We start from the raw sequence: 16,711 nt of genomic DNA on the forward strand, positions 1-16,711 counted from the left end.
AGGTTATTTCGATAGATACATATTCGTTTGAATTTAATAAAATTTATTAAATCTCAAGAAACCATTCATCTTGTGCCTTTGTAAATTTGTAGTATGGCATGTGGGATAGAAGTAGCTTTTTAATTAATATACCATTAAAGAAAGAAAAGAAATTATGATGAAGAGAGAGAAAAAATTTCTGGAAATTATGTACCCTACGATAGGATTTATGATTCATTGAAGGGAAGATTAGACGGGCTCGGAATGCACTTGAAGAATTTCAGAATAGTCGCAGTTGTTTTATAGCTTAGCATATGGATCAGAAACAACTCTTTAATTAATATAGCACGCTAAAAAAAAGAAAAAAATTTTTATCTTTTCTAAAAAAAATCTTTATCTTTTCTAAAAAAAATCTTTGAAAATTACGGACTCTCAGTTAGGATTTGAGGTTCTTCCAAGGGAAGGTTAAATGGAATATGGCCGAAGAATTTGAGAAAAAGGGAAACAAAAGAACATGGTACTGTAACAGGAAAACCAGACGATAGTGGAGGGAGAGAGTGTGCACATATATATGTATGAGTGAATGAGCGAGTGGGTGACTTGACAGACCGAGAAGAGAGGGGAAACGTAAACGGGACGAGAAAAGAGAGGCGTCAGATGAATCCGGGCGCTTGTAGAAGACGTGCGAACTTGTAGATCCGTGCGTATCCGGTGTCGTTAACGAAGCGTGAGGTTAAAGTTCGCCGCGAGTTTTTCCCGCTCCGGTTGTCGCAGGACACAACCGGAGCAGAGCGCGCAGTTTCAAATGCGCGATTGCCGCGAACGTCGCGTCGCTGTCCTCATTATGTGAAACGTCCGGTAGTAATGTGCAAATGCTCAGGTTAATCACGTTGATTGCAATGCCACCGTTACGAAGGGCGTTGTAAAATCGATTGGCCGAACGTCCTCGAGAAGAAAAAACGCAAACGACAAGAGCGACCGATTAACTCGCAGATCGGACGCCGATAGAGGAGCGCACGCAGTCACTTCGGTATTTAACTTCGCCCGAGGTAGACGAGACGAGATCAGAGAGCAAGGAGAAAAGGGCGAGCCAGATCGCAACTCCACAAGTGAGTCCCGGCTGCAAATAAGCGACTGAGCGGAGCATTAATTAACCACCTGCTTATCCTGGGACCGAAAGTCCGTGATACACTAAGTAGACTCCGGGGAAGCGAGTGGACTTCAAGACGCATCAGGGATCCGGCTTTTCAAGCACTTGACGATTTGAAAGTTACAAGAAGATTGAAAAACTTGGCTCCGTGCCAAGCCAAGCCGCGGAAGCTAAAATCGGAAGAGATGTAAGTTCCGGCGCGGAACGATTAAACGTTGAGCATGAAAGAGTAATAATTCAACGTCGCCCGTACTCGGGATCGGAACTATTTTCATTCAGCGAAACCCGGCTGTCTGGGAATTCGAATCCGATGACGCAGACGTAATTCGAAACTGCGGATTAGAAGGAAAATTCAAGGAAAGGAAAAAAACGAGACCAGCATTGGTGTGCTCGTGCACGAACGCATTGATAATTCGTTGGCGCGTTCGTTGAAAAATGCAACGGTGAGTTGCGTGTCCTCATCAGACGACGCGCTGGCAAACGTACTCGAGACTCGCCAGTTTTCATTCGCTCGGAAACAACTGTTGAAGCGAACAGGACTCTTCTTTGAAACCTGAGAGAGGAGAGAGAGAGAGAGAGAGAGAGAAAGAGAGAGAGAGAGAGAAACACAACGGTTGGCGTGCATCGATCGATAAAGCGTGAAACATATTCGCATAGAGAAGAAACTGATACGTGCTGCAGATAATAACACAATAAGCTGTGTACAACAAGTGAAGTCACGTTTCCGGAGAGTAGTCGCGAGCAGACGGAAGTGATAACCGGAGAATAGTAATTTGAAACGTGATGTCAAAGAGTTGTCGGAGGAGGGGATAACAATCAAAGGTGATTGTTGGTGGGTGTAGGACAAGCGGATGATTATAGTTTTCGCGCCATTATGCTCATCACGAGGTTTGTCTTTTTCGGTTTTGCGCTGCTTTCGATGCGGTCGGCGTCGTCGGAATTGACAAAATGTTGTCCGAGGGGGAATATTTACTTTGGATCTTCCGAAGTGTTCTGTATGGACGAAGAAGGCATGAAGATATACTTTGCTTATCCTAACAATACCAGGCCAGGCCTATACCGAGGACGTTTGCAATGCGTCAAACTAGAGGATATCGTGACAACGGCACTCGATGATTTTGTTGCTGACGAACACCAGGAGGTAAATCGCGCGACATACTCGTCAGATCGATCTTTCTCTGCTCCCGTCCTCGATTATGACTTCGAGGCCCCATTCATTTCAAGTGAAATGTCAAATGTCGGATGTTATCAACTACATTCCTTTAGTAATTCCTTTTGTAATTAAGCAAATTCATTAAATTTGCAATTTCATTAATTCAATTTGTCATGTGTAATTAAGAGAACTCACTTGGGTATTGTATTTCTCTTAACACAAGTATTAATAACACAAATATTTCTCTTATAACACAAGTTTATAAAGAGTTTTTTTAGTCATATAAATCAAATGATATTATCTAGTATATAGTATTACTTACGCTGAATTAAAAACTACAGAGAAATTTTTTCTATCATCCTGGTTTTTCTAAGTAATTCTAGTTTCAAAAAAATTGATTTTTTTTATACAGAGTCTGATATAAGACACGATAATGCTTGTATGAAATCAAATTAGGTCAAGCTGAACACAAAATTTCTCCACTACTTTGCAAATAACCACATAACATTTTAAGTTATTAATTAAATTTTTCAATTTGGCACGTTCGTTTTCATATAGAATTAAAGTCAATGATCACTATTTTGATTAATAAAATTAGTTCTAAGATAATTCCCTATAATTTCGTCTTTTTTCCGTGATAAGTACGTCCTTTGCAACAACTAAATACAATTTTTCACTCGAAAAAATGCTATTTTTAATGAAACTTCTTTACGTCGGACGCCACTTGTCGTGATCATAATCGGATCGTCCGTTTCGATTTCAATTGCGCGCCATCAATTTTATAAGTCAAAGTTAAATATAGGAATGTTGAATCCCTCTTGACAGATTTGATAAAACGTTTACAGATACCGGCTTGTTTCGATATACTTCACGATCCAAAAACCGGACTCAATGCAAGTACGGTAGTCATTCAATGTCGGTCCAATAAAGATCGGCAGGTTAACGAGTTAACCCCGCAGATCATATATATCAGAAAATGTTGCCCTCACGACACAATATTCGACAGACGCACGAAAGCTTGCGTGTCCCAGTTAAATAGTGCGCCGAGCCTTTTGTCGAATGAGACTGTCGATGAGGATAGTGTGATGATAATTTCGGAGGGTCCACCCAAATGCGAAGGTCCAATCGTCGATTACGAAATCGATGACTATGACGCCTCTTTGTGGAACGGTACTTACTCGGTGAGCGTAAGAAAAAACAAATATTGTCATAAGAATCAGCGTACACACGCTAAAGTCCGAGATAACAACTTTACGATGTTAATTTTCTGAGAATTTCAAAGTGCAATTTTAAACACTATTCTACTAGGATATATAAGATTTATACATCGTCGTTGATTATTATTAATTTACATTAATTATTATTGTCTTTTTCCTATTAGTGTTTCCCTATTCTCTCTTCCAGAATTGTAAAAATATCAATTAAATTCTTTTCGATTTAAGGCTCTTGATAACACACGATATTCTATAGATATTTTATAGATATCCTTAAGAGGTTTTCTCTGGACGTCTTTAGGATGTTCCTAGGAGATATATGCTGTTAAGGCAATCACCCCGGCTATATTGATGAATTGTCAGAAGCGAGGAAATTATGCCCCAAAATTCCTGCGAACCACAACTAAATAAAAATATATATCATTAAAATGACAATCTCTTTTGCATACTTGTGAAGTGTTCCAGATACTTCTTTTTTGCTGAAATAACTTATTACATAATTCCCAAATAAATGTGACAAATCGCCTCGTTTTGATAAAAAATCAGCTATGTGTCTCGGTGCCAAATATGATCTAATAATTATTTATATGCATTAAATATCACAATTCCACATAATTTCACATATGATATACACGCACTCAGTAATAACGCTGTGGTTCGTAGGAAAAAATTGATTGTTTGTTTACATCATTAGATTCATTCATTTTCAATGAACTTTGCATTAATGCAATAAGTTAGAGAGAGAGACAAGTGTACTCTCTTTCACTATAGATCTGTTCTTTTTAATTGAATTGCCTGAACTGGTGCACATTGGACCATATAACTTATTGTAATAGTTTGCACTTTGTGAACTTACTCTCTTAAAGTGAATCAGTGAATAGTCACTGATATCAGTTATAAGTATAGCACTGAGCACTTTCAGTGCAACACTTATAACTGAAAATCAATATATATTTACTGTTTTCAATAATGTTTCACTGATTCATTTTAAGAGTAATAATTCATTTACAATCATGTGGCCGTCAACACGGAATTTTCGGCTAACTAATCAGGAGCTTAATGATCCCCCTTAATGATTGATTTCGGTCATAATTTTTTTATAATCCAATGTTATAAAATTTTGTTGTAATTTTCACTTCAATATTTTTATCGTGTATTCCGTTAATATTATTTATATGCAGCGAACAATACTGTTGTTAAATAACCTAATTATTCTCCCATAAGAAATTATTGTTTTCTATCAACATTCTTGCACGGTTCCTATTGGTTGAAAATTAATTCTTAGTGGCTTTCTTGTTTCCTTCTTTTCTAAAATGTGTTTCCCGAAATAGAAATCTTCCAAACATTGCATTATTCATGATTTCGCGTTACGTCGAAAAATTAGCAGCTATTCATCTCTTCTGGGAGCACTGACGCAGGTTGAAGTTTTACATTACGTGACAAATGATTTGACAGGCGATGATTCCAATATCTAACCATGATTCCATCGTCAAAGAGGAGTATTTTGTTACCAAGGATAACGCGTGCTTCGATATGAAGCCGCATTCCGCGTCCAATCGCAGCATGATAGTACGCGTTTGCAGAGACCAGAAATATTGCGACAGAAACGCCTGTATCAGAAAGTGTTGCGCCGAAGATGAACTCTTTTACGCGCCGTATTGCAGAAAGCGCGTTACAGAAGGGGTGGCAGAATTTCACTCAGTCTTCACGAGAGCCTTGAACGCAACGCAGTCTTCTACTTTCGACGCCACCAAAGGTTGTTTTAACGAAATCTATGCTTGACGTTCTTCCACAGAGGAAACTTAACTCTCATTTGGGGTTCTAATTATATTGCGATATATTGTTACGTCCGGCAACGCGATGGAATTTCTCGCAAGCAGTGAAGATTTAGGGGATACTGCTTGACAATTGAACGCATTAGCAAGTCTGTAACGCGAGTCAATAATCTGGAGAGTCGATTTCACTTCACTTGACAAATCATTCATTCTTTTTATTTAGATTTAGGAACTTTCTTACTTAGAAATTCCTTTATTCGAGACAGGATAATATATTAAATGGAGATTGAAAGAACATGAAAATAATGTGATAAATAAAAAGGATTAAAATAAAAAGTAATGTTTATAATTAACAGTGGGTAATAAAAAACGTGGAGTTACGGTGCATCAGATATCACATATGTTTTGACATTATAATGAGGGTTACGATTTTTAATCTTGGACATATATGAACATAAGATTGAAAATCATAAAAAGTCCTAGTAAATGAATGTTAAGGCTTGTGACGTCTGGCGTATATTGTGATTGAATTTTCATAGCGAACCATTATTCATGAAACAAAATTTGACATTACAATAAAAATTGCAACCAATATTACGACGCGTATAGATCTTTTTTCGTAGCAAGCAAATTTTTTTCTTCTTCTCTTTTCTCTTTCTTATTTACAAGCAGAAATTCGGTAAAGTACGCGCATGGTTGTTTATGTGTTGGAATGCATATAGATCAGGAGAATACCTGGATTTGAACGCTTGAAGGAGAAAAAGAACTATGAATAATAAAAACAGGGAAGTATGTTAGATGGGTTTCAGTGTGGCGTGAAACATGCCACTGTGAATAGGAAGAAACGAAGAGTAGGTGGAGGGAGGAAGTAAAATCTTACTTACGACGTAAAAAGGTTTAATGCTCTCGGCTTCTCGGAGAAGTTTTAGTATATAGGATCCAGTATAGGATATTGTAATAGCCGTTCTTTGAACTTGGTTGATTTTCCCAGGTAGCACAAAATATTTCATGAATATTCTTATGAAATACGAATGCTTTTAATTCTAGAATATCCGAATCGTATATTCTGTCAATATATGTTTAATACTGTAGACAAAGATTCGTAAATCTGTAATAGAAAAGAATATCCTTAAAGTATTTGTAAGGATTATTTACTGAATATAATTGAAAAGTTTTTAAAATGTTCCAAATATTAGGTGTACAAATTCATGGTTTTCTGAATTCTCTCCATCTTATGCAAGCGATTAGAAATCGTTTGTTGGACGATACCAAGTTTTTTGACAAAGATTTTTTTGCAATAGCTGATTCAATTCCTCGTCTTCAATTTTTCCTAGCGCTTCAGAATGTTCTTGATCGGAATTACCATTCCGATATTTTCGATATCACTCTTTATATGTACTGTAAACCACAATACCTTCTCGTAAAACAGAGTAAATCATTTTCTTAATCTCAAAAACATTTTTTTTAATTGAAATGCAAAAAGAATACAGTCTCTGGTATGCTGCTTATCGAATAACATCGTGTTTAATACTACTTTGTGAAGTTATGTAGCGCTCTCTCTCTCTCTCTCTCTCTCTCTCTCTCTCTCTATCTCTCTCTCTTAGTTATATAATATTTTCTTACTTTAAAGGTTGACGCTCTCCAAAACTACAATGCGACGAGTAAAAGATTTTAATTTAAAATAAAGTTACAATCGATTAATTGTGACAATCACGAGTTAATTTGTACATTTAATATTTAAATTATTTCTTTATAATTATAAAAGCAAAATTAATGTGTTACATTCTAGAGGAAGCACACAACAATTCTTCAGTACTCACACTCGTGAGGCCCAAACATACTTCCCGGATTAAAGATAAAAAATCAGAAGAGTCAATTTAGATTGTTGCAGGTGACAGTAATTCCTGTTGGAAAACTTTCTTTCTCTCATTTTTCGAAGATATTCAAGGTAGTAATCGTTACAGTTTTATTTTGTCGCTCTTTATTAGGAAACAATATATTCTACTGGAGACTTATTTCATTTCTTTTATCGGACGAATAGGAGGTAGAAGAGAGATTATTTGAATTTTATTACATATATCTGTTTTACTTTACAATTCTGCCTTTTATTTGTTATCTCTATAATTATCAATAATCTGAGTGGGCAGTTCTGTGCAATTTTTGGTATCTGCTATTCTTCATGATATTTATGGTATTCTCCCTTGAAAATTGTTTTGATAGCACCTCGTTTGCTTATCCAGTGGACCTGATCATATCGTTGATTCGGAATTATCTTCAGGTTGAGGAAATTGCCAATTGCCAAGTGCCAATTGACAGTTAAATGTTGACTTATAATTCACTTGTCTATCGTTTTTTCATGCGCGTTTCTTATCATTCCTTTTTGTCTCACGGTTAAAAATGTTAAAGTAAACACTCAGTTGGAATATTAAATATTAGAATATTAACTCAGAAGGTTAATGTTCAGAAGAACCGTACACCGCACTTCTGATGTTTAAACTGTATTCTCGTTTTTTCGCTGTGTGCACTCACGATTTCGTCACTCAGAACACTTAAGATTTTTATGGCAAAAAGGAAGGAATTGTGATGTTTGCCCGGACGTAACAATATTACATAAGATTTATCACAAATGACTTACGCTTCAGTAACTCTTCGATATATTTCAAACGTATTTTTTCTGGGAAGATTTTCGGGGCCCTCGTTAACATTGATAAGTTTCACTCAAGTAATATAAATACATACATTAATAATACTGATAATGAGCAGCATTGTTGTTTTTTGAAGCAAAAAACAACAATGTTATCGCCATGTTTCTCGTTCCGAGAAACTCATTGACGCACGCTTAATTCCGGTTGCTCAGATTACGGGGTCTTGATTGGGAAGCCGTGTCTGTATGGCATGTATCCGGTGAATCCGACGAAAGAGAAATGGTCGATGACCTCACAAGGACACGTGAAAGTCGAAAATTACCCGATCTACAATCTGGATCAGTATTGCATGGATGTCTATTATAACAAATCGCACTACAATAGAGGCTTCTATTTGTTCATTTGTTTTGAAAAAGATGGACCAGTACAAAACATTAAAACGAGGTATATTAGTAATATCTATTATGCTATTTTCACCTTCGCCATGCAGTACTCCATTTGATAATTTTTTTCGCTCGCCAGATGCGTTTTTAATTGATAAATTCATCATTTTATGCGATAAATTTATTTATTTGACGATCTCAATCTGCTTCATCTTTTACAATGAAATTTAAAAAAATTTAATTTATATAAATTATATGATTAAAATGTATAATATTATATATATATATATATATATATATATATATATATATATATATATATATATGTATATATATATAAATATATTATAATTTGTCATACATATGTATATTGTAATTTAACAATTACGTATTTTTCTGTTCGATAAAATTATTTGAGTTGTGCTTCTAATTTGATAAGTTTATCAATTCATTTGATAAATCAATTTATTTTGATGACTAATTCATTTGATAGATTTATATATTTTAATGGTCGATTTATTTCATGAATTTGTTTATTTTTTATATCTTTGAGTTTCATTTTTTGCAATCAAATTTCGACAAATTTGATCGATATAAAATCTAACATTAAAGAGTGATGTATATTGTATTGTAGAGACTCGAGGCGTGTAGCGCCGGAGTATTGCGTAACTACACGGACAACATCTCGACTCCGGTCTGCCGCGAATTCTATCAAATTTGGCGAAACACGACCGGCTTTATTTGTGTTTAAACTTGGCCAAGTCAAACATACAAACAGCGCAGCCGGAGCATCGCGCGATAGATAGATAGATACTGCTCGGCACTCGGCAGCTGTAAATGTCTGAAATTCGCGTGCACGTGAATCAAGAGAAATATTTATATCGCTGTCTATCAATAAACGAAAGAAACGCGCGATGCTCGATCTTACTTATGCGTACCAAGAGGACTCATGCTAACTGTCATACATCATGCATCATAACACAATCAAATGCGAAACACGACAGAAAATCGTCGATTTCTGTGTAGCTACAAAGTGAACACCGTCCTGGAATTCACCAGCTGTACCTTCCTGCTGGTAACATTGTTGGTGTACGTGTGCCTACCGAACCTTCAGAATCTCCATGGTAAAACCCTCATGTGCCACGTAAGCAGTCTCTTCTTGGCGTTTACCTGTCTGGCCGTCATTCCGTGGATCACGCCCGGCGTGGCGTCCAACATCAAGGAGCCAAAGGTCACGGCAATCTGCAAGGCTCTGGGTGGGTGAGCGACACGCGACTCTATTCTAGCAAAAAAAAAACACATTTACGTATATGTGCGCCTTGGGAAAACGAGACCTATATTTCTAGGTTACACCATGCTTTTCTCCTTTTTGTCGGCGTTCTCCTGGCTCAACGTCATATGCTTCGACATATGGTGGACCTTCGGGTAAGTTAGTCACGATGACACGATCGAAGTGGGTGAGGTAATCGACGAGGCTGTATGATGGGGGAGATGGGGGTCTGTACTTCCGCAATCGACGAAATGGACTGAATGCGAAACAGTGTAATCATGTACCGATGATGATGATAAAGTCAACAATAACCTTTTAAGAATTACGTCCGGTTAATTCCGACGATGAACCCATGAATGAGCCTATCTTTTTTTCATAGCTTCGTAATATCATCCTATGATTGAAAGGTCGTTGTTGTCTTGCTTACTCGACGGAGGAGGAAGAGAAAGACAGGGGGAGTCTCGATTACCTCACTTGACCTTCCACACGATGCTTCATCATTATTGTCCGTTCCATTAACCCTCCTATTGTTTCGGACGCTCATAGGCGCTCCACGAATTTATCGTACGCTCTTCACGTGCTGCGGTAGTAAAAAGAAATATACAACGGTAAACATTAAACACCGAAATGACTCAACGCGTTTTATATAGCGCCAACGCGGCGCACGCGACGAAATTGCAAACGAGTGAACGGAAGAGAGAGAACTTTTAACTACAAGAAATCAGTTCTTTCTTCTTCGTCAATTATTTTTCAATTAATTTCACTCAACTAACGGTGGGCGTGCAAATAAAAATCACGAAATTTGAGAAGTCTGTTTCTTCAAAAATCACAATACTATAATGTTTACTTGATCTTAGAATGAGCTTGGAAAGTCCCGTCAAGGTTAACTTCAATTTTTTAAAGGGAATCATGTGTTTCTCTAACACAAATCAATTACTGTGATCATTATGCGTATAAAACTACTAAAATAAAATTAGTATTAAGGACAAAATAATACTAAAGATAAAACTATTACATAGTAAATTATTTTCTGAAGTATTTTTTATTTTATTCGGGTACTTTTCAGTACAAAAGATGTGAAATATTCGTAAAATATCTATTTCTCTCTCGATGATCTCTTTTTAATACTTCTGTACGTAGAATGAAATAGATTATTGTAAACAAAACAGAGAAACCTTAAGTAAAATTCCGTTGCATTATGCAAATTTATATTGATGCTAGAGAGGAAAGTGCAAAGATTAATATTACCGATCGGTTTTCTCAAAATTGTTCATTTTTTTTACGTAGAATCAATACATCATTTTCTCTTATATTTCAAGTTATCTATATTGAAAATAATAATTACGAAAAATTTTCTAAATTTGCCTTTTGTATACTCAAAAATATAGTATCTAGATAAATACATTTATCAAATATTTAAGAATATTTAAATAAAACTATATCAAAAAGCTATTGTATAAATACAATGTATCAATCTAAGCAGCGAAAAGCAAATATGCCGACGAAGGATTAATACTTACTTATTTAGGTGCACACTTGGAGTGCGTTCCGGGAGCTATTAGCGCTATTTAGCGCTACTGTACCATTCTATCCTTGTTATATGTCTAAAGAGCGATAAAGATAGAAGAACGCGGTAATGTTAGTGGCGTGCTCCCAGAACGCACCCTTGCTATACTCAAATGAAGTGAAATGCACCCGGTTGCAATGAGACAATGTCAATATTTTGTTAAGGCTATTAGACTGATGACGTCAGAAGCAAAGAAAACCATGCTCAAAATTCCTGCAAACCAGACCAAATTAAATAAAAAGATATATGAAATAAATTACTTTAAAATGACACTTGTAAACTGTTTGTGAACATTTCACGCTTGTGAAATGTCCTGAATATTCCTCTTTTGCCGAAATATTTGATTATATAACCGCAAAATAAATGTGACAAATCGTCTCATTTTGACAGAAAATCGAATATGATCAAATAACTAGCAGCAAATATTATATATAAGCAATATCCGGAGCATTTCCATATTTCCAATCACATGTGATATGCACGCACTACACTCAGTAATAACGTTGGGGTTTGCAGGAAAAAATTGGTCGTTTGCTTACATCATTAGGTCTGTTCATTTTCGATGAACTTTTGCACCAGTGCAGTAAGTTACAGGAAAACATGTATACTTTCTTTCACTTAAACTTATTGCAATAGTCTTCACTAGTGCAGAAGTTCTTCGGAAATGAACAGACTTATTTTCCCGCTTAATAGTTCATCATTTTGCCGTTTACAATCATGTCGTCAACGCGAAGTTCTCAGCTGACTAATCAGGAGCCTTAAAATTATATTTCAGTGGATTGTCTTGGCATTTGGATTTCGGATATTGTGGCTTTTTAGGAAATTGTCTTACTTTTTAAACTTTAGTACATTTTCTTCGGGACAATGTATGTCTAATGGCTAACTCTTCATCTCTCGCGCTTAGTATCTAGGATACTGATAAAGCTACCGGATATGAAGATTATTTACAGGCTTTCGCGAAGAGAAATCGTTCTTCGCGCGGATGCTTCGCGAGATGCAAGGAGTATCCAGATGGTTATGCGCGATCCAACGCGCCTTGTCCCACGTTCCTTGCCGGTTGCAGGCGTTTGTGTATTCAAGATGCTATTCTAGCTGGGGGCTCCGTAAATACACGCAGAAAATAGATCCATGTCAGCGAAGATGGTTATGTATCTCAATAGCCTCGGCGCCAGAGGATCTCTCAATCGAGAATTCCGCAATTTCTCCTCTTTACGTCTTCGCGTCGTCGTTGTCATCAAACGACGAATTACGTGGTATTCTCGCGTGTCGTTCTCAAAACCTTCTGTTCAGCTCCCTAATTGATGGCTTCTCTGAATTAGGGACAAACCCATTGAACAGCATCGGACAATTTAGTCCTTGTAACGCGACATGCAAACGTGTCGTACTATGTGCCGAGTCATTAGCTAATTTTCTTCGTCCATCGTCCAAATGACGGCGATACTGAGGCCGCTTAATTTAAGGACAACGCACATTACGGGTTTTCCCACTCGATCGCTCTTCTCATATGTTCAGTCTCCTCGATAAAGTAAGAGTGCTACATACATAGAGCCGCCTTCCCGACTATGTATCGTCATTTTTGTATTTTTTACTCTAATGAATAAAATAACGATAATGGATTATTTCTCTCTCGCAGAGGCTTACGTGGGGACACGATCACGAAGGGACGTAAACACAGACGAAGGTTCCTGCTGTACTGTTTGTATGCGTGGGGCTTTTCTCTCCTAGTGTCGATCTTGACTATCATCTTCGACTACACGGAGAGTCTGCCGATGTACTTGCGACCCAATGTCGGCTATACGAGCTGTTGGTTCACACGTGAGTCACCTGATCCGATAACTACTATTTGATAAGTGATAAGTAATTACTATTTGATAAGTAACTACTATTTGAGTAATGCAAATTTGTCAATTGCGAAGCTGCGGCGGGACCTTGAGACAGTATTCCTGGCTCGGTGACGTTGAATATTTCGTTTTCTCGTGCACTGTAATTGAAACGTAATTTTCTTTCTTCTGCAAGACGGAGCTCGTATCGAGCGAGTCGCAGTTGGAAAATTTGTTCGGCGCGGCAAAGTTTATCGTATTGAGGCATCGATTGAAGCGCAAACGTAGGGTCTCCTTTGATGGTGCCAATCGTCGTGTCGCAATTATCCGATAATTAAAAAGTTTCTCGAGTAGCCACATTGATCGAGCTCGAAGCGAATTCAAGCGTCATTACGCCTTGATATATAAAGAGCACTGAGATTAACTACTTACACAATAAGTATCGTTTGTATCGCCAAAGTAATGCGTTTGATAACGATCGAGAAATTCGTGATTAACTTTTCTCGCGACTCGAGACTAAGCTCAGGCTATGATTATCCAGATTACATCTCTTGTCAATAATGACATTACAATAACACAATCAGCAGATAATTTGTGATATGGAATTTCTGAGATGTTTTTTTATACATTTTAATGAATCTGAAAATGAACTGAAAATATCAATATCATAGTTTTGTTATGATAGTTAATATGATATGTCTGAAGTAATAATATGTATCTGAGGTTTAATAGTGGAGTTCAAATCTAGATAACCCTGGGAGTGTGTTGCTCACATACTTGCTTTAGTATTTATCTTGAAAGGAACAGTAGGTATAAAATCACAAAATTATTCTTATAGAACATAAATAATTTTTTCCTTGAATTTCATTAAAATTGGAATAATATTATAATTTAAAAATAGGAAAAACTAATTGAGTAGTAAAGTAAATTTTCGAGCCTCTCGAAATTTTATATTAATATTCTTTATCTTGTGAGTAAATAAAACAACGTGTTACTAGCTAGAATAAAGTTTCTTTTAATGTTTCCGATAATAAAAGTAATTTTTACCCACTCAGATAACTCATAGTTGTCTGAGAAATTGACTTCAAAACTCTGAAATATGAGATATCTAGTCTCGGTCTTTCCTATATTGTATATAAAACGTTCTATGCAATTTATACAATTCGATTTAATGGAGGTGTTATTAATATTAAGTATTTTCCATAAAAATTTGCTTCATTTGAGCAATATATTCGCTCATAAAAATTTATTAAGATTAAAGATTTTTCTCTTTCTACGTGATTTTTCTTTAATTAGGCATAAAATACAATAAAAATTTGCAATGATGTTAATATACAACGTTAAAAGCTACTATAAATCATTATATATTATTGAACGTCATCGCAATAACGTTCTATCGATAACTTCTTGCTCATCGTGTTGTTTTATTTCAACGATAAACGAAGACCACGAAGAGTAAAGAATCACTTGACCGGGAGAGATTTACCGACGATGAGACACAATAGAACGACGTGATCTCGATTACAAATGATTCTCTTCACGTTGATGCATTTCTTATGTTACTCAATCGCAACGACGCTACAGAACTTCCGGGCTTATACGGCGAGATGACTTTCTTCGTCGGTCCGGTGACGATCCAGCTGATATCCAACGTGGTGTTCTTCGTCCTCACATCGATGCACTGCAATCAGGTGAAAGCGGAAATAAAAAGAGTCACCTCGGATCCTGCGGATCCCCGGAGCAAACGGTTTCATTCTGACCGCAACAGGTACGTCAATTTGTCTCATTAGTTATTTTCGTCAAGCCGGTAGGAGCAAAGACTCACTTTTCGCTCTCGACGGAGAGTAATTATAAACCAAAGGAGACATTTCACTTATTAATCGGCGATCGATGAGTGTGTCTGCCTTCAAGATACGCCCCGGTAGTCACAAAACTTCGATATCTGTTTTATCATTGACACGAGAAACTCTGATTTCTCAAAGCCACTTATATAATATGCGCAAAAACTCACTTACTATTCGCTGTATGATAAACTTTCTGCGTCAACTTAATAATTTATAAAAGAGCTTTCCTCATCTATCCTCCACTTTGTCGCCGCAGATTCATCATGAACATTAAACTGTTCATCATCATGGGCATGTCCTGGATTTGCGAGGTGGTGTCGTTCTTCCTGAAGAGATACAATGTCGAGTGGCAAGACGCGATTTTCTACGTCAGCGACGTCTTCAACTGCCTTCAAGGCTTGTTGATCTTCATTCTCTTCGTCCTGAAGAGTCGCGTCTATCTGGCGCTACGCAGACGACTGGGCCTGGATGTCGGGAAGAAACGGGCGTGCAACAACACGACCACCCTGCAGGATCCTTATCGTGTGAGGAAAAGCGTGAGCAACAGCACGATAATGTCCACGTTCGCGGTTAGTTCGGCGCCGTGAAATGGCGCCACGATCGATTCTGCTTAGCACAAATAATTCATGTCTACGACTTCTTCTCGCCGTCTTGCTTTCTCTTCCTGTCTACTCGAATCACTCGTCTGGTGCGGTTAACGCGTCCTCGCCGCGGTCGGAACAGTTGACTCTTGCACGACCGATATTTTGCAATTTGTTGTTGCTAATGAGAATAATGGGAATCCGCACTGCAATTGACACACGAATTGCAACAGGCTGATGAACGCGAGCTGTCCAACAGACAACAATGTTGCAAACAAAACCTGCCGCTTTTCTGTCAGCGAGGTGATTTCATTATCCTCTCTTGGCGGTCTGAATGTTAATAACTGGCACCATGAGAGTAATTGCGTTCGATTCGACAGTCCGGCGCCGTATGAATAGCGATATAAATAGCGCTTGGCGGGGATACCGCGTTGAGATGCCATTGTATAAAGTTTCCTTTTGTATTAATGCATATTGTGACGACGTGCTTCACTCGCACTCGGCCTGCTATCTTGACGGCCGAAAAGCATCCGTTAGGGAGAATTCACACTTTGGTAGAAAGGCAGAAAGGCAAAAGCCAATCAGAATTCGCGCTGATGGTCAGATGATGGTCGACAGTTTCTGCTTTTCTCGAGCAGCGCGAGTTTCTGATCTTCTGACTTTCTGTTTTTTACCAAGATGTGAATTCTCCCTTAGATGGGAAAGTGCGATTCTGTGAATAGCACGGATGTTGATCTTTTTTTTCTCAAACACTAATTCCACCCGCGTTGCAACGCAAATTGCAATGTTACTAAGAATACCAAAGAAGACTTGTAACCTTTCGACTTTTTCCCCGCACTACATTGCGTCACTGTATATTGCGGAAGACGTCTCATCGACAAAAATTGCTAGAGATTATTTTTATACGTGCCGCAACACGTTGGTGACATATTTAGTGTAGATATGACGTCGAACTAGAGCGAGTATATACAAGACATGTATGCGTATAAAAATCTCATTGCCGAATGATAATATTTCTGATGTATCTTTGTACTTCACTGTGTTAAAAAAAAGAAAAGAAAGTACTTTGACACGATTAATGTCAAAAGAAACACGCAACTCTGAGCAATTCTGCATCGAAATGTACTTTTATATGTGATGCGCTTTTTCTAAATTATTTAGAAAAGTTATTAGTTATTTTCAGAATAAATCATTTTTCAACTTTTTTCGCAAATCCGTACGTAAATAAAAATATAATCGACAAGAAATACATTAAGTAAATAGATAATCACAGTCGCGCAGTTCATCTGCAAGTATAATATATTTCCTAACTTTTTACTCTCTTTATCCG

At 37.2% G+C, this 16,711-nt stretch overlaps 1 protein-coding gene across 2 annotated transcripts; it reads left to right on the plus strand.

Moving 5' to 3' along the window:
- The first annotated feature begins 626 nt into the window (after positions 1–626).
- On the plus strand, positions 627–16,585 carry LOC116841984 (G-protein coupled receptor Mth2). 2 transcript variants are annotated; one of them, XM_032810593.1, is made up of 9 exons: positions 627–2,270; positions 3,128–3,463; positions 4,952–5,252; positions 8,129–8,360; positions 9,326–9,555; positions 9,646–9,724; positions 12,770–12,951; positions 14,541–14,724; positions 15,057–16,585. In XM_032810593.1, exons 1-9 carry the CDS (start codon positions 2,004–2,006, stop codon positions 15,385–15,387), a joined length of 2,142 nt encoding a protein of 713 aa, XP_032666484.1. In that variant the 5' UTR covers positions 627–2,003; the 3' UTR covers positions 15,388–16,585. The 2 variants fall into 2 exon arrangements, with proteins under 2 accessions (XP_032666484.1, XP_032666485.1); XM_032810594.1 differs by lacking the exon at positions 3,128–3,463.
- Positions 16,586–16,711: the final 126 nt, after the last annotated feature.

This window comes from Odontomachus brunneus, unplaced genomic scaffold (assembly GCF_010583005.1).
Source record: "Odontomachus brunneus isolate Ranch 3 - 2012 unplaced genomic scaffold, Obru_v1 Obru_scaffold_019, whole genome shotgun sequence".
NCBI lineage: Eukaryota > Metazoa > Arthropoda > Insecta > Hymenoptera > Formicidae > Odontomachus > Odontomachus brunneus.

What these genes read in the sequence shown, in the direction of transcription:
- LOC116841984 (XM_032810593.1), top strand. Translation starts at nt 2,004, where the DNA reads ATGCTCATCACGAGGTTTGTCTTTTTCGGTTTTGCGCTGCTTTCGATG. An exon ending in TACTTTCGACGCCACCAAAG is followed by an intron (nt 5,253 to 8,128) that starts GTTGTTTTAACG and finishes CCGGTTGCTCAG; the next exon opens with ATTACGGGGTCTTGATTGGG. An exon ending in GGCAATCTGCAAGGCTCTGG is followed by an intron (nt 9,556 to 9,645) that starts GTGGGTGAGCGA and finishes CTATATTTCTAG; the next exon opens with GTTACACCATGCTTTTCTCC.